The 27,388-nt window shown below is 38.7% G+C and overlaps 1 protein-coding gene across 2 annotated transcripts in view; it reads left to right on the top strand.

Moving 5' to 3' along the window:
- LOC128686858 (uncharacterized protein ZK1073.1) overlaps positions 1-27,388 on the top strand; it is a 421,598-nt gene that overhangs the window by 346,279 nt on the left and 47,931 nt on the right. The window contains exons 5-7 of one of the 2 annotated variants that reach the window (XM_070087446.1): positions 8,543-8,753; positions 9,072-9,149; positions 26,464-26,475. In XM_070087446.1, coding sequence (XP_069943547.1) covers positions 8,543-8,753; positions 9,072-9,149; positions 26,464-26,475 — 301 coding nt within the window. The remainder of the gene's footprint in view (positions 1-8,542; positions 8,754-9,071; positions 9,150-26,463; positions 26,476-27,388) is intronic. The other variant, XM_070087444.1, reaches the window with a different exon arrangement.

Here is a 27,388-nt window from a genome sequence, read left to right as displayed (position 1 = left end):
GGGGGCTACAAGGGCCATATCCCCCCAATTGACAGAAATTTTTTTTTAATAATAATTAAATAATTAATAATAATTGATAATGAAAAATTTGTATTTGCATGATTACAGACAGTGATACATCCTCATTATGGCATCTCGTGAATGTGATGTTGGACGTTCTTATGTGAGTGGGTCACAGAAAAGAAAGAAGAAAATTCAAGAAGAAGAACAGAAAAAGAAAGATGTAGGAAGCTGCAGAAAGATCACAGACATGCTCACGAAAACAGTTTCTGATGTTACCAGTACAGTTGAATCTGCAGATACGTCAGATCATACAGGAAGCCCTCCCTCCATTATTTCTCAGCCAGCATCTACTTCTTTTGTGTCTCCTCTCAATGTCTCAATGGACATTTCATCCACAGGATTTGTCTTAAAAGATCCTGCCTCATGGCCAAATGTAATCCCAGATTCTCTACGTAATGCTTTCATTGCAGAAAACTTCAGTCAAACTCTGAACATAGACTTTAGGAAATCAGCAAGGATTTATGATGATGATTGAAGTCGTTGTTGTTTAAAGTCATCTATGTTTTATAGGAAGCTTGCAAATTCAGAAACTGTGAAAAGATCATGGATGGTATACTCTGAAAGCTCAGGAAAAGTGTACTGTTCAGCATGCAAGCTATTTTCTACCAAAGAAAATACCTTCACACAGGGGTTCAATGACTGGAAAAATTCCAAGCGTTTCGAGGAACATGAAAACAGCACCACTCACAGGAGCTGCATTTTAGCCAGTGTATTTCGTGCACAGAAAAAAGGCTTATTGGATTCTCATTTGGAAAATCAAACTGAAAAAGAGCGCACTTATTGGAGAAAAGTTCTGGAAAGAGTTGTTGCTGTTGTAAAATTCTTAGCTCTAAGAGGACTTGCTTTCCATGGAGAAAATGAGGTTTTTGGTTCGGAAAACAGTGACAATTTCCTAGGGATCATAGATTTGTTAGCACAATTCGATCCATTCTTAGCAAATCATGTGTCACGCCTTGGGAATGCAGGAAGAGGCATTGTATCTTACATGTCATCTACTATATGCAATGAATTTACTGAACTGATGACTTAGAAGGTCCTCAATAACATCATAGCAGCTGTGAAAACTGCAAAATACTTTGCAATAAGTGTAGATTCAACACCAGATATTTCACATACAGATCAATTGACATTCATTGCTCGCTTTGTCAACTCCAGTGGTAAGCCTGTAGAGTGCTTTATAAAATTCATTCCTCTTTCAGGCCATGATGGAGAAACAATGATGAATGTAGTACTGGATACTCTGCTTGAACATAATCTCTCTATTATAGATTGCCGTGGCCAGAGCTACGACAATACAAGTAACATGTCGGGTAAATATAATGGATTGCAAGCCCGTATCAAGCAAATCAACCCACTTGCTGAATATGTTCCCTGCTCAGCACATTCTCTTAATCTTGTTGGGTCATGTGCTGCGGAGTGTTGTGTCACTGCAGTTTCATTTTTTGGACTTTTACAAGCACTCTTTAATTTTTTCTCTGCTTCAACGCATCGGTGGAGTATACTCAAGTCAACCATTCATGGAGATGTCATCAAATCATTATCAACAACAAGGTGGTCAGCGCAGCATGATGCAACACATGCTTTGAAAGACAGCTTTGCTGAAATATGTTCTGCTTTGATCCAAATAGCAGAGGATGAAGACCAGACAGCAACTACAAGAAGCGAAGCAGCCAGCTTAGCATCAAAATTGGAAGATTTTGAATTGGCCTTACTCTGTGTGCTTTGGGACTGTATACTGGAACAGTTAAATGCCACGAACAAGACACTTCAGAAAATTGAAATTTAAATGGCTACTTGTGCTAACCTCTATGCAGGCTTACTGGAATTTGTAAGCTCACTTCGCAATGATGAAGCTTTTGAAATGTTTGAAGAGAAAGTTAAACTGCTGGTGAAAGACTACAGTTACCGGGCTGATCATCAGCTGTCAAGGAAGAGGAAACGCAATTTTGAAGAGCCAGACAACGAAATTGTGTTGCTACCAAGGCAGAAATGTAAGACAGCTACATACTTCGTCATTCTGGATTCACTGATTATAGAATTGGTGAAAAGAAAAGAAATCTACCAGAATCTCAATGACAAGTTTGGATTTCTGTTCAAAATTACTACTATGCCAGATGCAGAATTGAGAGAAGCTGCATTAAAGTTGCAACAACACCTTTCAGCAGATGTTCAGGACAAATTTGTTGAAGAAATAGTTAATTTTTCTGGGTATATGAATCAGATTAAAGCTCCACCTGAAAAATGTGCGCCCTCAGCTGCTTTGAAACATTTAAGAAATGCAGGTATCTCAGAAACCTTCCCTAATGTTGACATAGTGTATCGCCTTTACCTAACACTTCCAGCTACTAACTGTGAAGGAGAACGTTCATTTTCTGTTTTGAAAAGAGTGAAAAACCAGCTCCGTTCAACAATGAGCCAAGACAAATTGTGTAACCTAGCCTTGTTGGCCATTGAGTCTGATCTAACAAGAAATATTGATTTTCAGAATATAATTAATGATTTTGCCAATATGAAATCCAGAAAAAAATTTATTTAAGAAGTGCCTGTGAATATAAACAATTCTTTACTTTCTTGAGTTTATATGATTTGATAGTCTTATGCATGATGCAATGATAACAATAATGGTCAATGATTTATAAAGGGAATAATAGTGCTGTAGTGGTTATGCTGAATATAATAGGTACATGATGTCACTACTTTAATAGCCTAATCTAGTAATACTATGCTGTCTTGAGTTTATTCTCTTTAAAATGCATGATTTAACAAGATACTTATAATGGCTGTTGGTAAATGGTTTTGGTTGTCTTGATGTACTTTCCCTATTAAATTTAATCTAAATAGCCAGAATGTATTTAATTAGACCTTAAACAGGCTCACACCGAACCCCCCCTCCCAAGCTGGAAGGGGTCGCTTCGCTTACCCGTAACTCAAAGGGGCCCCGCCAATCTGAATAGCCTAGGGCCCGGAGACTTCTTAATCCAGCCCTGCTTACATCTCTGTATATGTCGGATATGAGGATAAGGAACAGGCTGGGGGAGAGTACTTATAGTATTTTTATAATGGGGAAGTGCTAAACCCATAGGAATATACAGCACCTGTGGGGGGGAGGAGATGGAAGGTATTCCGACTTAATTTAGGGAACTGGAGAACAGATCCAATTCCTTCAAGGAACGTCCCTTGAGGGGGGGGAGGAGTACTGTCCCTTGTGAAGCAGCTTTTCACAAGGCACAGATTTTACTGTTTACTATTATCCTTTGTGTTCTGTTTGTTAGGAAGTTATAGATCCATCTACCATCTTATCTTGTTATTCCTTTATCATGCATTTTGTGCACTATTACACCATGGTTGCACTTATTGAAGGCTTTCACAAAGTCTGTGTATACTACATTTGCTTTTCTTTGTCCTCCATCTAAGACCTTGTCTTAGTGGTTCAGTAGCTGGGACAGGCAGGAGCGGCTTGCTCTAAACCCAACTTGCCCTGGGTTGTGTAACTAATGTGTATATAGGTGGTTGGCAAGGGTCCTTTAGTGTTCTGGTGATGAATTCCAGATCTTTGGGTCCTTTACGTGCATAGCATTTACTGCCCCTTATGTGGAGTGGGGCTACGTCTGTTGTTTTTAGCAGCTGTGGGATGACCCGTGTCCATGCTCCCTCTCCATGGGATGTTAAAAGCACTTCTTTCAGTTCTTGATGAACACGGAGTTCCATGAATCTGGGCCTGGGGCAGAGTGCATGGGCATGTCATTTATTGCCTTTTCGAAGTCATTTGGTGTCAGGATAGTATCAGATAGGTTCGAGTCTACCAAAATTTGTCTCATAAAAAACTCATTTAGGTCATCGACTCAGTCTGGTTAGCAGCTCGCTAAAAACTAAATCATATTAGAACTTGAATAGCTCACTCATTTCTTTGCTGTCATCTGCGTAGGACCTATCTCGTTTAAGTAAGGGCCCAATACTGGATGTTGTTCTCGACTTTGATTTGGCATAAGAAATATTTTGAGTTTCTTTCAATTTCATTTATATTTACTGTATATATACCATACGTATACCAAAGAAAACTGGGTTGCACGTATTACAGTATACCAAAGAAAACAGGCTTGCATGAATTACAGTACAGTGGAGCCTCTGGTCACGAACGCTTCTAAACATGAACAGATCGGTTCATGACGAAATAATTCGCCATATTTTTCCATCTGGTCATGAACACATGATCGAGTGCTGAGCAAACACAGCCGCACCAGTTTTCACATTCCGCGCCATTTTTTTGCATGTGCAAAGTTTCCCCAATTCCTGTTGTATACACCTAAGACCTTTGCCTTGTAGTTGGTCTCAGTCAGACGTGTGTTCATTCGCTGTAAATTCCTTGTGTTCTATTTCATGTGTTTTTTAATTCATTTTGTTTTCTTGGTTGTTTATGGTATTTTTTCTCTGTTATTTAAGGTTTTTACTCTATTAAACTGTGCATTATTTTGTATAATTAAGGATTTTTCAAACTTTGATTACTTTTTCTGTGCTTAAGGGGCAGTAAAAGAACCCAGTGGAAATATGTCACTCTGACTTTTTTGGATTATTCTAAGTTCTCTACACATATTCTGCTATGTATGATAATCTATGTAACTGTATTTGTGTATACCTGAATAAAGTTACTAAGGTGCACAGGGCATGAATGAAAAAAAAAATACAAAAATTGAGCTAATCATATAGAAAAATAGTTTAACACATTGGCAACACTCTGGTATTAGAATCATTGTTGTACTATGTTCATACAAGGAATTATAGTCATTTATAACATAAATGGTGATGCTGCCTCCCATAGCATGCGTTCTCACATGTCAATTTTCAGATTTTTTCCGATTTTTTTTTTATTATTTTTTTATTATTCTTTCTAATACAGCCTCTCCTCACTTAGCAACGTACTCGTTTACCAACGACTTGGACTTGCGATGGGCTCTCTGACCAGTGCAGTGGACCCCTGCTTTACGATATTAATCTGTTCCTGAGAGCTCATCATAAGCCGAAATTATCATAAGGCGAATTAATTTTCCCCGTAAGAAATAATGGAAATCAAATTAATCCGTTCCTGACACCCCAAAGTATGAAAAAAAACAATTTTTTTACCACATGAAATATTAATTTTAATACACACAAACTGAAGAAGACATGCACAATTACTGCTCTACTAAGAATAGAATACATGACACTTACCTTTATTGAAGATCTGGTGATGATTGATGGGATGGGAGGAGGGGAGAGTGTGGAAGTTGTTATTGTTTAGAAGGGAAATCCCCTTCCATTAGGACTTTAGGTAGCAAGTCCTTTTCCGGGGTTACTTCCCTTCTTTTAATGCCACTAGGACCAGCTTGAGAGTCACTGGACCTCTGTCGCACAACAAATCTGTCCATAGAGCTCTGTACCTCCCGTTCCTTTCAAGACTTTCCTAAAATGATCCATAACATTGTCATTGTACACATTGCCAACATGGCTTGCAGTAGCTGTGTCAGGGTGATTTTCATCCACAAAGGTTTGCAGTTCAACCCACTTTGCACACATTTTCTTAATCTTTGAAGTAGGCAACTTTCTTAATTTCTCTCTCCCCTCCTCTGAAGCAGTTTCCTCAGGTCTGGCCTCTTGCTGTTGAAGATGATCTTGCAGCTCATCAGTGGTTAGTTCTTCATTGTCCTCCTCCACCAACTCTTCCACATCCTCCCCACTAACCTCCAACCCATGGACTTCCCCAATGCCACAATGGATTCCACAACTGGCATACGCTTCTCAGGGTTAGCCTCAAACCCTTCAAAATCCCTTTCTTCTACACATTCTGGCCACAGTTTCTTCCAAGCAGAGTATAAGGTCCTCTTAGTCACTACCTCCCAAGCCTTACCTATAAGGTTTACACAACTGAGGATACTAAAGTGATTTTTCCAAAACTCTCTTCGAGTCAATCGAGTGTCTGAGGTCACTTCAAAGCACTTTTGAAACATAGCTTTTGTGTAGAGTTTTTTGAAGTTTGAAATGACCTGCTGGTCCATGGGCTGCATGAGAGGAGTGGTATTAGGAGGCAAAAACTTGACCTTAATGAAGCTCATGTCCCCAGAAATTTGCTCTGCCAAGTCTGAAGGATGACCAGGAGCATTGTCTAATATCAGGAGGCACTTAAGGTTTAATTTCTTTTCCATTAGGTAATTTTTCACATTGGGAGCAAATGCATGGTATAACCAGTCATAGAAAAAGTCCCTAGTGACCCATGCCTTACTGTCTGCCCTCCACATCACACACAAATTAGCCTTGAGGACATTGTTTTACCTGAACACTCTGGGAGTTTCTGAGTGATACACCAATAAAGGCTTCACTTTGCAATCACCACTAGCATTAGCACACATCTGAAGAGTAAGCCTGTCTTTCATAGGCTTATGTCCTGGGAGGGCCTTTCCTCCTGAGTAATGTAGGTCCTGCTTGGCATTTTCTTCCAAAACAGGCCTGTTTTGTCGCAATTAAACACTTGTTCAGGTTTCAATTCTTCACTGTCTATGTAATCCTTGAATTCCTTCACATATTTTTCAGCTGCTTTTTGGTCCGAACTGGCAGCCTCATCATGCCTTATCACACTATGTATGCCATGTATGCCACTACGATTTTTAAATCTCTCAAACCAACCTTTGCTGGCCTTAAATTCACTCACATCACCACTAGTTGCAGGCATTTTTCTAATTAAATCATCATGCAACTTCCTAGCCTTTTCACATATGATCGCTTGAGAGATGCTATCTCCTGCTATCTGTTTTTCGTTTATCCACACCAATAACAGTCCCTCAACATCTTCTATCACTTGCGATCTCTGTTTCGAAAACAAAGTTGCACCTTTTGCAAGAAGAGCTTCCTTGATTGCCATTTGGTTGGCCAAGATAGTAGCGATGGTTGATTGGGGTTTGGTATACAACCTGGCCAGCTCCGAGACACGCACTCCACTTTCTTACTTAGCTATTATCTCTTTCATCATTTTTATAGTAATTTTCACCCTTTTTACCACAGGGTTGGAACTAGAAGCTTTCTTGGGGCCTTATTATCTTGGTGACTTATTTTGCAGCTACAAGCACTAAAATCACTGTGATAATATGAAATGTACCGGATGTATGCTTATATGTGACCACACTGGCTGGCTTGTAAACACTGGCACGCACGGGGCAGCTGAGGCCAAGCATGGGACGCGTCCCGGACGAATCACGTGAGGTGAGTTTTTTATCATGAGGCAAGGCAAAATTTTTGCGTTCAAATGCTTCATATGGCAGATATAACATAACGTGACGCTTACAAATTTAATCTGTTCTGTAACCTTGTTCGTATCCCGATTTGTTCGTATGCTGAGTCAATTTTCCTCATTTAAATTAATTGAAATGGCAATTAATCCGTTCCAGTGGAATTCCTGTTCTTAGGCACGACAAAATACTTCAATATGATGTTAATATCAACTCTACGGCTTATTTGTATATCACAATTCATCTAATTTCATCATCACTCAAGGAATGCACAATAGGTGCATCATTGTCAGTGTTCAGCATTTCTTCAATGTCAGCTTCCTGTAACTCCATCAGCACACAGTCAAGATGAGTAAATAGAATTGTCAGTGTTTATTTGAGTGGGACTTGCATGTGAGTTAATAGAATTATCAAAGCTTATTGCTTGGGTAGAATTGAAAATTGGGTTGTTAGTGGGATGGATTGTGAAGGACCTGCCTAGTATAGGCCAACAGGCCTTTCATGTTGCAATCAGCACATTATCAGGGGCTTGTAATGTTGCAGAAAAGAGGAGGTTGAAGCAAATATGATCACAGGAAACACCCTTGCTGGACTCCAGCCAGAAACCTGAGCATGGTTTGACAGAGCGTAATTTATTGTGGACCAAGTCAAACCACCATTGTTGCCGACGGTTGCAAAGTTTTTGAGAGATTACTACAAAACAGTCCAAGAAAGGAATACCCCAGTACAAAATTGGGTCATGAACTGCTGATGAAGTGGAAGAGTCTCCCCGTTCATTACCCCAAACACCGATGTGTCCAAGAACCCAGCAGAAAATGACCAAAGATGTATGCTCAGTATGATAGGATGAGGGGGAAATAAAATACCTGAATAGCCTGTAAACAACTATAGGGTTCCGAAATGACTTCTAATGATGAGATAGGCATTGATGCAGTACATATGATGACCATGAGAAGGGCAAATCTATTAAAAATCTTCATCAAAACTTTTAAACAGCAAAGGAGATAAGGTCAACTTTTAGATCAGCACTTTTAATAGCTGTGGTGATAAAGTTAACCTAAAATCAACTGGACCCTGGCTAGAAAAACATCACAGGAGGCTGTCAGGTTTGATCCAGGGAAGGGGAAAATCTTCATATTATTGCAGGATTCTTTGATGCATAAAATACTATAATACAATTTGTTTTAATTCCCCTACAGTATACTAACAGAGAAATTCTTTTTCAGCTATGTGTTTCCAACCATGCAAATGATCGCTGAAGACCTTGTTGCTGTTGTGAACCACGTCAATGTTAAGTTGGTCATTGGCCTTGGTGAGGGTGCCGGAGCCAATATCCTGGCACGCTTTGGTATGGCCTACCCTGAACACTGTATGGGTCTCGTACTCATACATTGTACCTCCACTACTGCAGGTGTTATGGAACACTTCAAGGACAAGGTACATTACTTCACTAGTACTATATTAGTAATAATATTGTATTCACTTAAAAAAATCAGGAAAAATGCTAAAAAAAAAGTCATACAGCAAATGGAAAATAGGAGGCAATCAGGTTTGATCCAAGGAAAGGGATGGGGGGTTGATTCAATTCTTTGGATCAAGAGCCCTTCACCAGCTTCTAGGTCTCCTCAAAAAGGGAGATATTAAAGCAACCCTGTACATGATCCCCAGTCTTTTGCCTAATTGCAAGTGTTATAACGGTGCATGTAAAAAGAAGCTGTTCATCTACTGACTGAGTGTCCTTTGTGTGTGTTACAGATAATCTCATGGAAGCTCAACAACGTAGGCATGCACCCTACTGCTGAGCAGTACCTCATCTTCCATAAGTTTGGACACGTAAGTTTTAGTACTTTTATTTTTTTTTTTATCTGAAGTTTGATGGAAATTCATAATGCAACTCATTGCATATGCTCATGATGTGGTGGCTCGGTGTATTCTGCTTACATTTACTGTGAATGATGCAGAAATAACAGTCCCAATAATAACACTGTATTTCCTGCACTAATTTCTCTAATGTTATATGTATTATATTTTGTTAGTTGAGTCATTAGAATGGTAAACACTACAAGTGTAGATGTATGAGAAAAAGACTAAGATGATAAATATAGGAGAGTCATGGCCAAGATATCAGTGAGGTGGATATAGACAAGCTTGTTACTAGGAGGAAGGAACACACTTTGTTAGTAAACCTAACAATGGTCAGAGAAATATCTTCAGAGTGAGTATGGTGGCTTGGACAATGAGATCAATCAGCAGGTGGTCTCTGTCATGAACTGCTGTAGAACTGTGTTCATCAAGAACTGTAAGAAGCCTCTTTCACTTGCCTTAAATATTCTATGGAGAGGAAGCATGGACACAGGGGTCATCCCACAGTCACTAAAAACAACTGATATACCCCCATTCTCTTCTGCTTCTATCAACTTTTCTGTACTCAACTGAAGAAGTTTACTGTGTAGGCGAAATGTTTCGAAAAAAAGATACCTAACTGTTGCATATGTGTCTTACCTAACAACCTGTCGGTATTTTATACCATTTTAATGTTCATAGCCCCATTCCACAAAGGTGGTAGTAAAGTAATTGCAAAGAATTACAGACCTGTAGCACTAACATCCCATATCATAAAAATCTTTGAAAGGGTTCTAAGAAGCAAGATTGCCAACCATTTGGATACCCATCAGTTGCACAACCCAGGGCAGCATGAGTTTAGAGCAAGTTGCTCCTGCCTCTCACAACTACTGGACCACTATGACAAGGTTTTGGATACACTGAAGGACAATCAAAATGCAGTTGTATTATATACAGACTGTGTGAAAACCTTCAACAGGTGTGATCATGGTGTAATACCACAGAAAATGCTTGAAAAAGAAATAACAGGAAAAGTTGGTAGATGGATCTATAACTTTCTAACTAATAAAACACAAAGAGTAATAGTATTTATTTTATTTATTTATTTTATTTATTTATTACAATTTGAGCACACATACAGAGGTACAAAAAAAAAAAAATACAGATAAGAGCAGCATGCCAAAGCCACTTATACTATGCATAGCATTACGGGCTGGCTTAAAATTAACTTAAGATTAACTAAGCGATGATGAAATCAGTGATAAAACATTAATGTAAACAGATTACTATAAAGTACAAGTGAGTATTACAAAGACAGGTCATATGGTTGCATGCATTATTGTACATTCAGTCATATGGAGAATTCTGTTAGGTAGTTTATTTAAAAAAATAGTAAAGTTAAATTGGGTTTTAGGTTTAACATTTATGATATAATTGTGAGAAACATTTAAGATATACAATTTATAAGGTTGAGTTATTCAGTATTTATTTGGTTTTGGGTGAGTAAGTGATCTTTGAGAAGAGACTTGAATTTATAAACAGGTAGTGTTTCTTTTATATTTACAGGTAATGAATTCCAGATTTTAGGGCCTTTTATGTGCATTGAGTTTTTGCATAGTGTGAGATGGACACGATGAACATCAAAGAGTGATCTGTGCCTTGTGTTATGGTCATGTGTTCTGTTGAGGTTGGCAAGGAGATGTTTGAGGGGAGGGTTAATATCAGAGTTAAGTGTTCTATGTATGTAATAGGTGCAGTAATAAGTATGGATGTTTTGTATGGTGAGTAGGTTTAGTGTATTGAATATTGGTGGAGTGTGCTGCCTGTAGTGAGAATTTGTTATCATTCTAACTGCAGCCTTTTGTTGGGTAATTAGTGGTCTGAGATGGTTAATTGTTGTTGAGCCCCATGCACAAATTCCATAGGTGAGATAGGGGTAAATAAGTGAGTGATATAGGGCCAGGAGGGCTGACTGTGGAGCATAGTACCGTATCTTCGATAGTATGCCTACAGTCTTGGAAATTTTTTTAGAAATTTGTTGTATATGTGTATGAAATTTGAGTCTATTATTAAGGTGGATTCCTAAGAATTTTCCCTCTGTTAGCTTTGTGATAGGTGATCCGTTTATCATTATGTTAAGAGGGACATCTGTAGCTCTGTTACCAAACTGAATGAAGTAGGTTTTGTCAATGTTTAGTGTAAGTTTGTTAGTCCTCATCCAGGTAGATATTTTCTGTAATTCGGTATTTACAGTATTGGCTAGTGTGACTGGGCTCGGGCGGGAGAAGACGTATGTAGTGTCATCTGCAAATAGTGTGGGTTTGAGTAATTGCGAAGCATTTGGTAGGTCATTTATGTATAGGAGAAAGAGAAGAGGGCCAAGGACACTTCCCTGTGGGACACCAACTGTAATTGGTTGTGCAGAAGAGTTTGCCCCATTTGCATACACATATTGGCTTCTGTTGCTGAGGTATGACTTGAGGTAGTTGAGGGAGTGCCCTCTTATACCATAGTGTGACAATTTTACGTGGAGCAAGTCATGGTCAACTGTATCAAAAGCTTTACGTAAGTCAATGAAGATCCCCAGTGGGACTTCTTTTTTCTCTATTGCAGTGTATATATGTTCTAGCATGTGTACAATAGCATCATTAGTATTTTTATTAGGCCTGAATCCAAATTGGCAGGGGTTGAGTATGTTTTGGGAGATAAGGTAGGAGTAGATTCGTTTATGAATTAATTTTTCGAAGATTTTTGAGAGAGGGTGTAAGTTGGATATTGGCCTATAGTTATTCAACTCTGTTTGGTCTCCTCCTTTGTGGATCGGGGTGACCCTTGCTATTTTGAGTACTGTAGGGAAGGTGGAGGATTCAATGGATTTGTTAAAGAGTGTTGCAATGATTGGTGATAGCACTTGTGACACTTTTTTGTATATAAAGGGTGGTAAGGTATTTAAATCTCCTGCCTTGTTTTTTAGTGCGTTTATAATAAGGGAGACTTCGTATGGGTTAGTCGGAGCTAGGAACAGTGTGTTCGGGTAGTTGCCGGTGAGGTAGTCATTTGGTGGGGTATCTGAGCTTGGGATTTTATTGGCAAGGTTTTGTCCTATAGTGGAGAAGAAATCATTGAGTCTGTTTGCTGTTTCTGTTGGTGGGAGTTGAGGTTCATCTGATTTTGCTAATTTTATTTCGCTATTTCGTGATATCTTTTTTGTTCCCAGAATTTCTGATAGGGTTTTCCAGGTCTTTTTTATATCACCTCGTAAGTTGGATAATCTGTTCTCATAATACAATTTTTTTGCCCTTCTTATCAGGCTGGTTAGGATTGACGAGTAACGTTTTGTTTGGTCTCTGGTTATGTGACCCATTCTGTACTGTTTTTCATATTGGTGTTTTGTATTTATGGATTTGAGAATGCTGGGTGTTAGCCAGGGACTGTTCAGTCTCTTAGCTGTCATCTGTTTATTTTTTTTAGGGCAGTGCTTATTATAGAGGTATTGGGTCTTTTTTAGAAAATTATTAATACATTCGTCAATATCTGTATAGATTTCTAGCTCAGTGTGCCAGTCAATGTTTGCTACTGCTGTTGTGAAGTTATTAATGGCTGCCTCATTGTGAAGTCTGAAGGTGACTTTAGTAGTGTCTTGGGGTAGTTTACCAAGAGTTGTTATGAGGAAAGTAGGGTAGTGGTCTGTGGTATTATCTGTAATTATGCCTGATTTTAAAGGGGATATGGTCAGTGGCAGCTACAGTGGATAGCTCTGTTCCACAAGGTACAATACTTCACAGAGATGTAAGCCACAGCACCATGTCCTCATTTGCTGACGATACCAGAATTTGCAATCAGTGTCATCCATTGAGGACACTACAAATCTCCAAGTGGATGTTAACCAAGTCTTTTATGGGCATCAAAAAACAAATTGAAGTTCAACGATAACAAATTTCAATTAGTCTGCTATGGAAAATGCAAGGAAATAAAAACTGTATCAGAGTATAAAATGCATTCCAATCACACAATAGAGCAAAAAGTTGATGTGAAGGACCTGGGAGCGATAATGTCAAGAGAATCTCGCTTTCAAAGATCACAACACTATATGACATCTGCTAGGCAAATGATTGGATGAATAATGAGAACCTTCAAAACAAGGGATGCCATGCCAGTAATGATTCTCTTCAAATCGTTTGTTCTTTCTAGGCTGGAGTATTGCTGTACAGTGGACCCACGGTTCGCGATGCTATCGGTATCCGATAAATCTGGTAGCCGATGCATTATATTGCCAAAAATTTGCCTCGGTTCCCGTTACAAAACCCGGTATGCGATGCGATTCATACGAGACGTGTCCACGTGTGGCCTGAACTGCCCAGTGTGTGCCAGTGTTTACAAGCCAGCCAGTGTGTGTGCATCTAAGGATACATTCAGTACATTCCATATTATCCATATTATCACTGTTTTTGGTGCTTGTTTCTGCAAAATAAGTCACCATGGGCCCCAAGAAAGCTTCTAGTGCCAACCCTGTGGTAAAAAGGGTGAGAATTAGTATGGAAATTAAGAAAGATTTTGAAGGGTTTGGGGCTAACCCTGAGAAGCCTATGCCTAAGCCTATGCCTATGCCATGTGTGCAAAGTGGGATGAAAATCACCCTAACACAGCTATTGCAAGCCGTGCTGGTGACTATTACAATGACAATGTTGTGGCCCATTTTAGACAAATCTTAAAGGAACGGGAGGTACAGAGCTCTATGGACAGATATGTTGTGCGACAGAAGTCCAGTGACTCTCAAGCTGGTCCTAGTGGCATTAAAAGAAGAAGGGAAGTAACCCCGGAAAAGGACTTGCTACCTCAAGTCCTAATGGAGGGGGATTCCCCTTCTAAATAATAGGTTCAACACTCTCCCCTCCTCCCATCCCATCAATCATCACCAGATCTTCATTAAAGGTAAGTGTCAATTATTCTATTGTCATTGTTGTTATTGTAATTATTCTATTGCATTAAACTTAATATTTCATGTGGTAAAAATTTTTTTTTTTCATACTTTTGGGTGTCTTGCATGGATTAATTTGATTTCCATTATTTCTTATGGGGAAAATTGATTCGTCTTCCGATAATTTTGGTTTATGATGAGCTCTCAGGAACGGATTAATATCGCGAACCGGGGGTCCACTGTATTAATAATAATAATAATAATATCTTTATTTATTTACTACAAGTATATGTACATGGTATACAGGCCTGGCTGACATCAGTGACATACTACTATATAGAAAGCCCCTTGTTATGCTGAGCATTTTGGGCAAATTAGGTCAGTGTCCCAGTATGTGACCCACACCAGTCGACTAACACCCAGGTACCCATTGTACTGATGGGTAAACATAGACAACAGGTGTAAAGGAACATGCCCAATGTTTCTACCCTGGCTGGGAATAGAACCCAGACCCTCGCCATGTGAAGCAAGGCCCTTTCAAGGCAGGCAAAAATTGTAGACCTGGAGAATATACAGAAAACTTGCTCTGCACGTACGATTACCATAAAGCACCTTAACTACTGGGAATGATTGAAGTCCTTTGACCTGTACTCCTTGGAAAACAGGCAAGAAAGATGCACGATAATATACACTTGGAAAATCCTAGAAGGACTAGTTCCAAATCTGCACACAGAAATCACTCCCTATGAAAGCAAAAGACTTTGTAGGCAGTGCAACACCCCCCAGTGAAAAGCAAGGATACCATGAGTATGCAAAGAGACAACACAATAAGTGCCAGGGCCTAAGGCTATTCAACTGCCTCCCAGCATACATAAGGGGGATAACCAATAGACCCCTGGCTGTCATCAAGAGGGAGCTGAGCAGACACCTAAAGTCAGTACCTGACCAGCTGTCAGTTTGTGTGTGACCAACAGTAACAGTTCGGTTGATCAGGCCCTGATCCACTGTGAGGTCTGGTCACGGACCAGGCTGTAGGGGCATTGATCCTTAGAATATCCTCCAGGTATACCCAAGGAGCCAACAGTTACACCACCATATTGTTGCACCTTTCCCATATAGCAGCCACCTTTGCATGGGTCATCCTATTGACTCCTTTTAGGTGATTTTTCCTTAAAGAATGAACAACACATAATTAGATAGAATGAAAGTGGAGACAAAACTCTATATATGAATTCAAGTGTAACTACTATAACAGCCACTGAAAGACAGGAAGGGATAGACTCAGAAGTGTCCCTGTTTGCAGATGATGTGAAGTTAATGAGGAGAATTAAGTCTGATGAGGATCAGACAGGACTACAAAGGAACAAGGACAGGCTGCAAGGCTGGTCTTGCAACTGTCTCCTGGGATTTAACCCCACCAAATGCCAAGTCATGAAGATTGGGGAAAGGCAAAGAAGATCACAGACAGAGTACAGGCTAGGGGGCCAAAGACTGCAAACTTCACTCAGGGAAATGGATCTTGGGTTGAGTATAATACTGAGCGCATCTCCTGAGGCACACATCAACCAGATAACTGCTGCAGCATATGGGCACCTGGTAAACCTAAGAATAGTGTTCTGATACCTCAGTAAGGAATCATTTAAGACCCTGTACACCATGTACATCAGGCCCATATTAGAGTATGCGACACCAGTTTGAAACTCACACCTGGTCAAGTACGTCAGGAAATTAGAGAAATTGCAATGGTTTGCAACAAGACTAGTCAGAGCCAAGGAGAATGTCCGATGAAGAAAGGTTAAGGGAAATTGACCTGACAACACTAGAGGACAGGAAAGATAGGGGGGGAATGATAATGACATAAAATACTAAGAGGAATTGACAAAGTAGACAAAGATGGGATGTTCCAAAGATGAGGGGTCACAATTGGAAACTGAAGACTCAGATGAGTCATAGGGATGTTAGGAAGTATTTCTTCAGCCATAGAGTTGTCAGGAAGAGGAATAATCTGGAAAGTGATGTAGTGCAGGCAGGATCCATACATGGTTTTAGAATGAGGTATGATAAAGCTCGTGGAGCAGGGAGAGAGAGGTCCTAGTAGCGACAAGTGAAGTGGCGGGCCAAAGGCTATGACTTAACGCCTGCAACTACAATTAGGTGAGTACAGGAGCACAGCAGCCAAGTAAAACACAGAATTTGAGGAACAAGTAGAAAATGTAAAAGAAATAACTAGGCTACACATAGTAAGAGAGCTCAACAGTGGCTAATGTATATCAAATATTGTACCCTAATACTATAGGTAACTGTTGGACAAAACAAAGTACAACGGAACCTCATTTTTCAGCCATAATCCGTTCCAGAAGGTCGGCCTAAATTCAAAATGGCCTAAATTCGAAGCAATATTTCCCATAAGAATTAATGTATATACAATTAATCTGTACCAGACACCCAAAAATATTCACAAAAAATACATTTTTTGAAGATTGATTATAGTTTTCCATGCACATAACAATGAGAACTAAATAAAATAAATTAAGAACATTTAAATCACTATTACGTACCTTTATTGAAGATTCTTGTTGGCTTATGGAAGACAGGGAGGAGGAGAGAGGGAGGGCAGATTATTGTTTGGAAGGGGAATCCACCTCCATAAGGACTTTAGGTAATAAGTCCCTCTCTGGGGTTACTTCCCTTGTTTGTCTTTTAATGTCACAACGACCAGTTTGAGAGTCACTGGACCCCTGTTGCACAAGATAACTGTCCAGAGTGATCTGTTTCTGGCGTCTCTTGAAGATTTCCCTAAAATGGGACAAGGTTTTGTTACTGAACATGTTGCAGATATGGCTTGCTTCAGCTTGGTCAGGGTGATATTTCTCCACAAAACTTGCAACTCATTCCACTTTTCACACATGTTCTTAATCACTGAAGAAGGCACATCCTTCCCTCACTCTTCCTCCTCCTCCACTGAAGCAAGTTCCTCAGCTGTGGTCTGTTGCTGTTCCCATTGAAGGTGTTGCAGCTCTTCAGTGTTTAGCTCTTCGCAGATGGTCGACAGGGTCAGCCTCAAACCCTTCAAAATCCTTCTCGAGGACACAGTCTGGCCACAGTTGTCTCCAAGAAGAGTTCAAAGTCCTGGGAGTCACTCCCTGCCAAGCCTTACCTGTAAGGCTTATGCAGTTGTAGATACTGAAGTGATTCCTCCAGAACTCTCTTAGGGTCAGTTCAGTGTCCGAGGTCACTTCAAAGCACTTTTGAAACACTACTTTTGTGTAGAGGTTTTCGAACTTAGAAATGACCTGCTGGTCCATGGGCTGGATGAGAGGAGTGGTGTTAGGAGGCAAGAACTTCACCGTTATAAAATGGAAATCCCTAGACAATTGGTCTACCAAGTTTGGAGGCTGTGCAGAAGCATTGTCCATTACCAGGAGGCACTTGAGTGGCAATTTATTTTTCAGGAGGTATTTTTTCATACTCGGGCCAAATACTTCATGGACCCAGTCAATGAAAAGTTGCCTCGTGACTCTGTCTTACGATCAGCTTTCTACATCACATACAATTTACTCTTGACGGCATTATTTTTCTTGAACACTCTGGGATTTTCAGAGTGATACACAAGTAAAGGTTTCACTTTGAAATCCCCACTAGCATTACCACACAACAAAAGAGTTAGCCTGCTTTTCATAGGCTTGTGTCCTGGCAGTGCCTTTTCCTCCTTTGTGATGTAGGTCCTCTTTGGCATTTTCTTCCAAAAGAGGCCTGTTTCATCATAAATCAACACTTGTTGGGGCTGGAATTCTTCAGCCTCTATGTACTCCCTTGAATTCCTGCATAAATTTTTCAGCCACATGTCTGTCAGAACTTGCAGCCTCACCATGCCTTACAACACTGTGTATGCCACCATACTTCTTAAATCTCTCAAAGCATCCTCTGCTGGCCTTAAATTCACTAACATCATCACTAGTACCAGGCATTTTCTTTACAAGATCCACATGCAACTGCCTTGCCTTTTCACAAATGATAGTCTCTGAAACACTATCTCTCACTAACTGTTTTTCCCTGATCCACAACAATACCAACTTCTCCACTTTTTCATTTTTTTGTGATCTCTTTTTTGTTAACATGTTTATCCCTTTTGCCACATCAGCTTCCTTGATTTGTTCTTTCTTTGCCAGGATAGAAATGATTGTTGATTTGTTTTTGCCATGCATCCTGGCAAGCTGGAGCACCCACATATTTTTCTGTTACTTCCTTCTTAAATTTCATTGTGTTTCTCACTTTCTTTACCAAAGGAACTTTACTAGGAACTTTCTTGGGGCCCATGGTGACATCTTTCAGTCACACTTAATAAAAAAAAACACCAAAAACAATGGATTTTAAGGAATGTTTGGATAAATGCACAGAGTATATGCTCACTCGCAGACAGACAAAGGGAGAATGACTCACCTACGCATGGCATCTCGCGGGAGGCAGGCTGACGCATCTAATGCAGTTGATATATGAGGCAACGGCCAAAATACAGAGCAAAATTTCCACTGAAAAACTGGCCTAAATACAAATCAGCCGATAAATGCAGCGGCCGAAAAACGAGGTTCTACCATAGTTGTTATTTTGGGCTGTAGTGAATAAGACATTGCATAAAAATCTGATAAGAATGTAGAGAAAAAAAGAGAAATTGGAATGGTGTTAGTTTAACCCGTAAACTGTCCAAACGTATATATATACATTTTTTCAACATTTGAAAGTAAGTAAAAAAAGTAGACCTTCTTTTTGTTTTATTACATTTGAAAATGTGTAAAAAAGCTTTGATTTACTTTTTTTTTTTGTTATTGAAAATATGTAAAAAAAAGGTAGATCTACTTTTGGAGCACTGCACATGTGAACATAGATCTGCTTGGACCGTTTACGGGTTAAAAAATTAGTAGCGCAGAGGAATGAGAAAATCCGAGAAAAAACATTGCCCTTTATTACTAAACAATTAAGGCAGGTAAAAGAAAAAATTATGAAAAAGAGTCAGACATGTGGTACTGAGAAGTGTTTGAAGGTTTTAATCATATCATGAATGATTTATAAGAAAAATGAGCTGTGATGACCCTCTTAAATGTGCGCCAAATGCTCTAGGTGGCAAAATTAAAACATCCACCCTAGGTTTTTAGTTGCAAAATTCAGTGTCTGATTAAATTTTTTTGTTCCTGTGAATGGAACCCGAAAGTTCTCTATAATGGTTTTACTTAATTTGTATTGGAAATGTAATAAAAAATTTCAGTGAGATATCAAAAACAGTATTATAAGTTTTTTTCATATGAAAATGCTCTATAACTTCAAAAAAAAAAAATAACCAACACTCAAGACCAAGGGACAAAAGCACAGAATTGCAGAACCTCAATTTCATAGACAAAATGCAGATATGAGACAAAGTCCATATGACAAAAATTCATTTAAAACAGATTTGAATTATGGTTGAAATTAAAAAAAAAAAAAAAAAAAACTGCAAACGTAAGGGTTTGCTCATGTGGAAAAGCTTGAGATTACTCGAGATATTGACCCATAAAAGTGTGTTTCTTTCACAGTTATTATGTTATCATTATTGCTTTAAGTGCTAAACCTAAAAGGACTCTTTCAGAGACTATCTAAACTTGGAATTTGTAGTGAAAGAAGTTTCATCAGTCACAGTTAAGGAAACAAAAACAATTTAGTGCATGAGGGAGATATATAACATCCTCATTGCAATATGTGGTGCATTCTGCAGCAAGAGGATTCATGGTATGCATTTCCATCCCACATAGCTTATTCTGAGAATTCTGTTATTGATGCCATACAAGATTCATTTGCAGCAGAAATTACTACATACCATTAGTTTTGCTGGAGAAAAGATATCTCCTCTGTATCATCCTCTTCAAAAATTTGATTCCAAACTTCATCTACAAAATATATGATGTGCAAAACTGCAGTGAAGAGGAGTGAACCAAGAGCAAACATGGCGGGTTGCTATGTGACTAAGCAGGTTAAAAAAAGTTGATACAAGATAAAGTTAGAAAATGAGAGTTTTTTCTTAGGTTTTTTAAGCAGGTTTTTATAAGTATGTTTTCATAGGACTAGTACTGCTATTGTCTGCAATAGTTCAGCTTGGAGGAAATTATGTGGTGGCAGTTATATACTCTTTAGGATTCGATGAACAGTTGCTGAATATTGTTGTTTAATGTCAGAATAAAAAGTTAGCATGTGAGGAATCCATGGCCTGATTACCAGCAGTCATTGATGTAGAGGGTCTGAAACAGCCCAATATGCTATTACAATAATGTCTATAGTGCTGAAGAGATCCATCACACACTGATTTTAGTGAAACTTACAGTGGCTCACAAATAGTAGCCTTATTATTGATATTATTATCATTTATCACTGTCAAGTGTACCAAGACTTAATTGTTAGTTCATGGCCATACAAGGAATTTTAAATAGATGTGCTCAGAAAACTGTCTGTAGGAACACTATAAACTACTGTAGCAGGATGTCCTGAACCTGCATGCTTCCTGGACCAAAAATGATATAGAGATCTACATATAGGAGCTAACTTTATGTTATCCAGGAAATGCCATTTTAATTAATGATGATTTTCATGATGATATCTTCACATGTGCTAAACCATCACACAGGACCAACATAATGTTTATTCAACCAGAAAGTGTTGAAAATGGTAATGGCTCTGGTATTAAGCACTGTAGCCAAGCTAAATCCAGTGATTGGAATATTGATGGTATACAATACCAACATGTAGATGAATAAGGCCTATAAGCAACACCTTGTCTTCCATTGTTTCTGGTACAATTGATCATATTGGACTGATAAAGCTGCTGGTTGCTGAAATGTTCCCCTCATAAAGATACCTAAGTGTTGCATATGTCTTTTATTCACTAACAGAGTGATGTGAAATACACAGTTTTGACACAACATTCAGCTGAATTGTATAAAACTGTGGAACAAGACCTTCCTCTTATAAGAAAAGAAGTACAAATTTCATTTAAGTTTGCATTTGTGTCTAAGATAGAATCAAGTCTAGTTCTGAGATCTGATTTGTGAGTGTCAGGAAGGTAATTACTCTAGATATGGAACTGGATATTTTACTGTGTTGGAAGCTGTTAAAGATGCCCATGAAACTGGTAAAGCTCTTGTCATCATATCTTTGATGATGACACAAATAACTGGTATGAAAATATCATTAACCCTTTGACTGTTTCAGGGCCCTCTCTGAAACTGTCATTCTATGTCGCCAAATATTCGAAAAAAAAAAAATTACTTTTTCTTATGAAAATGTTAGGAATATTTTTACTAGTGTTTTAAGCCTAAAAAAAATTTTTGCCATCAGTACTTACCGAGATATAGAGCCGCAAAGTTTGCAGAAATTGACGTGCGTACGGCAACAGCGGCGACTGCCGCCCACCCGGTATTCTTTTATTTACTCTAATTCAAAGGTTTCTTGCATTTTTCAGTATTTTTCTTTTCCAGGTAACTTATGTGGCCTGTGAGACCAATGTAAGGTGCATTGTTCAAATATACACTCATTATTTACAACACAATAACAGAACAAACTTTATCACTATTAGTTTGTGTATACACTTTGTTTACACAAACAAACAATACAAAACAATGTTTATTACTATTGTTCCATAATATATATACATATGTACAGTCACTAACCACGTTCCTAGAACTGCTGCAGCTTGTGGAACTCTTTGAAACATGGGTATATGCAGAGGGGCACTTCACACTCCTCACACATAAAACGAGTGTCTCTGCGTGTTTGTGGGCGTTTTGTGGTATGCATACATACATAACACCTCTTCTGAGCATTTTTCTTGGCAGTAGTAGGAGGCAGTTGTATGGGGTAGTGATCACCAGGCCTCAAACGAGATGACGTCTGTGGGCGCTGGTCTATTGCAGGAGTTGCTCCTTTGTACTTTGCAATTATTTGTCTGATTACTGACAGGCAAAATTCACCATATTTTGGTGTTTTGTTGGTCTTCAACTTGTATATGTTATAAGCATTTAGCATAGAGATATCAACAAGATGGAAAAAAAGTTTGATATACCACTTATAACTCTTGCGTACACAGTCTGCAAACCCAATCTGCATGTCACATTTGTCCACTAAGCGCATATTGAGGTTGTAGTCCATGACAGCTGCAGGCTTTAGAATGGGTTCATTGGTCTCTCTGTTGTCCCTGCCACTGGGTACCATTTCGTTTGTGTGAACTGATGTCAACAATGTGACATCACGTTTGTCATGCCACCGAAATGCCATGATGTCATTGGCAGCAAAGGCTTGCACCTCACCTCTGCGAGTGCCAGCGTCGAACCTTGGCATATGTTTGCGATTACCATGCACTGTGCCACACACGTCTGTCAAGTTCACTCGCAAGAAATCACTGAGTAAGGGGCTTGTGTACCAGTTATCAGTAAATAACATATGCCTCTTACCAAGATATGGTTCCATCATTGTTCGAACCACATCACCAGAGATACCCAATAACTTCATGGTATCTCTCAAAGTATTACTGCCAGTGTACACAATAATATCTAAAACAAGACCACTTCTGCAATCACACAGTACAAATAGCTTTATACCAAAGCGTTTCCTCTTGCTTGGTATATATTGCTTGAATGAGAGTCTTCCTTTGAATAAAATCAAGGACTCATCAATAACAAGCTTCCTGAAGGGATAAAAATACATGCAGCACTTTTGTTTCAGGTACATAAACACATTTCTTATCTTATATAACCTGTCGCTTCTGTCAGGCCTGGTTTTGTCTGAAAAGTGTAACATACGCAACAGTATCAGGAAACGATTGACACCTATAATGTCACTAAAACCTGGAGTTGAAATCAGGCGATCTGTTGTCCAGTATGTGGTGACAGTGTGCTTATACACATGTGGCATAAGCATTATTGTGGCAAAAAACAGGTACATCTCTGCCACAGTTGTCTCCTTCCACTTGTGTAGCCGTGATTTTGGTGAGAGAATTGTATTTGCCATGGTGTATTCACAGTATGTGTTGGTTTCCCTGACAATGATGTCCATCAGGGGTTCATCAAAGAATAACTCAAAGCAGTCCAGTTCACTGGCATTGTTCCCAAGTGGACAAGATGGCTTTATTCCACTTTGTGTTTCATCAAAGTCATGGGGACTGGGAACAAACTCGTCACCGTCCTGCCAATCCCAGATGCGGTCTGCTGGTGGGGTCTGGATATTGTACCGTGGTTGTGGCTGTGGTTGTGGCTGTGCAGGTTGTGGTGGTGCAGGTTGTGGCAGTGTGGGGTAGGGTGAGGCTGGTTGTTCTGCTGAGTCAGCCGCGTGGCTAGTAGCGTGGCCCGGTGATGGTGCCACATGGGCCGTGCCACCCTCACTATCACCACCACTGCCTCCTCCCTCACTGTCACCATTCATACCCATCGTCACAATATCGTCATCTTCACTATCAGGTCGTGGTGTTGGGCCACGGGATGTGCTCCCAGAGTTTCTCCTTCCCCTTGGAACAACATATGAAACACTACCAGACCGCATGCTACGTCGTACATACTGGCGCTTCACTGGGGAATATTCACTCTCACTGTCACTAGAACTGCTTTCAATGACTTTGAAATCACTATCACTATCACTATCACTATCACTGCTATCATCAGGGTGTTGTACACGACCAAATAGTTTCCTCTTTCGTCCTGGTACAGGCGAACGTGAACGTGAACAAGCCGGCACAGCACCAGAGGTCGAAGGTTGTGGGTCATCTGGGTTTTCGTCACTATTTACGTTATCCTGGGCACTTTTTTCGGTAACACTCACTTGAAAACCCTTGAATTCACTGTCACTGACACTTTCATCACTGTTAGAGCTATCACTTGGGAACAAAAGACCTCCAATCCGCCGAGGAGTGAGGAACTTCTTACCGAGAGGCATGGTGAAAATAGACTGACAACATGGCATTCCCACAATGCACCGCTAGGTCCCAGATTTTTTTCACAGGGTGCACACCGACCACTGAGACCCATTCTCTCCCGTGTAGGCCTATCAGGCCTTTGGCGCTCGATTTGAAGCCGCTAGAATTTGTGCGTATAAATACGTCAGAAACATTGGCTCGTAAGACGTATTTATACGTCGGAAACAGTCAAAGGGTTAAGTTGTAGTACCATATTGGAAAACAGAAAACTTTAAAAAGTACAGCATTAGGGTTATAGGAAGGTATCCATTGCATCAGCAGCGGCTGCTGTTTACCATACCACTCTGTAAATAAATTATGGTGGCCACAAGCTGCAGGAGGCATTGAATGTAGATGATATTTAATCATGTTCCTTCATACTGTAAGAGCGAGGTTAGGCTAGGAGTGCAGCAGCAACTGCATCACAACCACCTGTTAATTCCTCTGGTTATTGGAATGTTATTCTTGTATTTTAGTTTAAATAATATTCATTGTTTACATTTTTATATTGTTCTACTTTAATTTGTCCTAGTTTATATATAATGTTTAATGGGATACTATAATTGCAAATAGTATAGTATAGTATACCTCGCCCAGCAGTATGTCAGGGTTTCCAGATTGTAAAGACATCATGTTATGAGGCTTCCTTGTTTTATCTTTGTACAGGAGATCCCAAATACCTATGATACCTGGCTTAATACTCATTTTCTTCAGAAAAGATATAAAGTAATGAAAATGATGTAATATAAATGGTTTCCTCAAATAACAAACTTTGATTTCTTTGTTGAAAACATTACTAGTAAAAAAAATTTTTTTTTAATTTTCTTGGCTATATCTACAAGGAGTTTAGTAATAAGCGTGTAATCCATGAGTGATGACAGGTTATTAACTAGTAATAATGCTACCTATGTTGTATTATTTTAGGAGGTTACGAGAATGAAATATTGAGTAGCCAGATACAGTCCTCGCTTCACAATAATCCCAAACTTAGGTGATGAATCCTATGATGTCATTTTGGTCCATCTCGAACCATTGTCAGTTCATAAGTTTTAACTTGACAATGGTATAGAACAAACCGAAATGTCATCAAAAGCTTCTTCTCCTAAATGTGGGTTTTTGGTGAATTGTTCCAGCCACAGTACATATTGTGATTTTTTATTCTCTACAGTGCTTATTTCCTATGCTAATTGTTTGACTAATATGAGACTGATATACCGTGCTGTGTTTTGAGCGCAAGATGTTTGAAATTTTCCTCGAAGCTATGCCATTAATAAATGTTTGCACCCTCATAATGTTTAGTGTTCTGTAAGTGGTCTGGAAGACTGTTAGTGCAAAGATGTGTCGTGATGATGTGTCTTACTTCTGTTCCAGATGCTCTCTCAGGTACTCCATCAGCAGCCGGAGATAGCATTCCTCCTCAGTCTGTATATGTTGTGAATAATCGGTGTGATACTGACATTAAATGTTCTTTTCACAGGCTGTTGCATGCTTGATTCTCGGAAATTATTGATGAAGCAACTTCAGAGGCCTTGTAGGGACTTATAAATGATGGGGAAATAGAAACCTCTTTATGTAGAGAAATATTTTTTCTATTATTATTATTAAATTTTATATAAAGGCTAAACTCCAAAGATGTTGTACAGTTATAAGATTTTGATGATGTTTGCCTTTGAAACATTTCATTATGCAAGATTAACTCCTTTTTCTCTTTAGGTAATATTTATTTTAACACTGATAAGATATTAATTTAAATGCTGAATTTTTTATACATGGAATTAAAATATACGTTTGGGGAATTTTTACATCGAATACATTTCAAGAGCAATGACACTTAATAAGTTCACTTTATAAGACTGAATCTAATATTATCACTGGGAGAGACAAAGGTGCCTCAAAAATGATCTTATTAATTATTCCGAGGATCTTGTTTCATTAATTTGCTGACTGGTGTACAGTGACTTGTTTATTTCAGTGGTTCGTTAATGTTGTGGAGTGAAGACTTACACTAAAGTGCTGTTCTCATGTACCCTAGTTTGCTCAACCTTAGTAGTTTACAAACACTGCTATACCATACATACCTGATACAGTAGTAATAACTTTCAGTACATTACTGTACTCTGTATACTTGACCATAACAACTGAGAATGGCATGCACATGACACCTTCAGTTATGTAGGGTATGGTTCATGTACAGTAAGTAGAACATTTGCTTTCATTTTCAAGGAATGCCTCTGAATATCTTCTGCCACTACATTTTTTCTGTGGTACCAGATTTCTTTGGTGAAGAAAAGTTTGTAACCTACAGCTCAATGACTTCCTCTGTTAGTGCACTGTGTTGTGTGATTACTCATGAACTCTAATTTGAAAATATTCTCTCTTCCGAACTTGTCACGTCTCTGTACACAACTGTACTGGACGTCTTCCAGCGCTTGATGGAGGTACTGTGTAGTGTTGTGTAGATGATCTAATTTTTTTTTACTTACACTAATTAATCAATAAAAGTCTGTCTATGTTCTGCACTCACTGGCTATAACTCATTGAAAAAGAAAAATTCTAATTAGCCAAGAAAAATATATTCAAAAGCTATTAAGAAAACTGAAAATAGTTTAAATTCCATAGACAACTTTTGTACACTCTTGGACTTGGGGATGTCAGGTACTGTACAATCCTAAATACTGTACTACACCATTCCCAAATCTTAAGTGTGTCAACACACATTACCAGAATTACTAGTGTGTAGTTTTAATACCTTGCATGCTTTTTTTTTTTTAATTATCATTTATGTTTTACTCGTTGGTATTAGTTACTGTAGTAGGCATTTCTACTTCCCATTATTTTTTTGATCCACTTTATATGATGGTCTTAGTGTATTTTTGCACTACGTAAGTATAGTAGTAGGCATGTGGTTTATTCCATCACTGTCTGACTTGACACTACACATTAAGGTCAGAAGATACAGAAGAACAGCTATTCTGAGGGAATTCTATTTTAACCACCAATAACAATACTAAATTTTTCATTTCAATCACCAGTCTACAATATTTTATCCTTGAACACTAGCATCTTAGGCACTGTATGTGCATATTATTACCTATAATCACTTCCTTCATCAGTTTAATTAAAAAAATCTTCCTACTATATTTCCAAAATTTTAACACACTACTCAAAAACCTGGGCCTAATATTCTAATCAGCAATATAATTTTAGATTCAAATAAACTGATATACTAATAGTCATAACATTTGAAACTCGTGTGTATAATTTTACAGAATCAGTTACATAACAGATACAGTATACAAAAATTCAACAGAATATATAAAAAAAATTTAATATAAAATTAGTTATTTTCAT

This window comes from Cherax quadricarinatus, chromosome 2 (assembly GCF_038502225.1).
Source record: "Cherax quadricarinatus isolate ZL_2023a chromosome 2, ASM3850222v1, whole genome shotgun sequence".
NCBI lineage: Eukaryota > Metazoa > Arthropoda > Malacostraca > Decapoda > Parastacidae > Cherax > Cherax quadricarinatus.
Note: the sequence above shows the minus strand (reverse complement) of the source record. Positions and strands in the feature narration are given on the sequence as shown.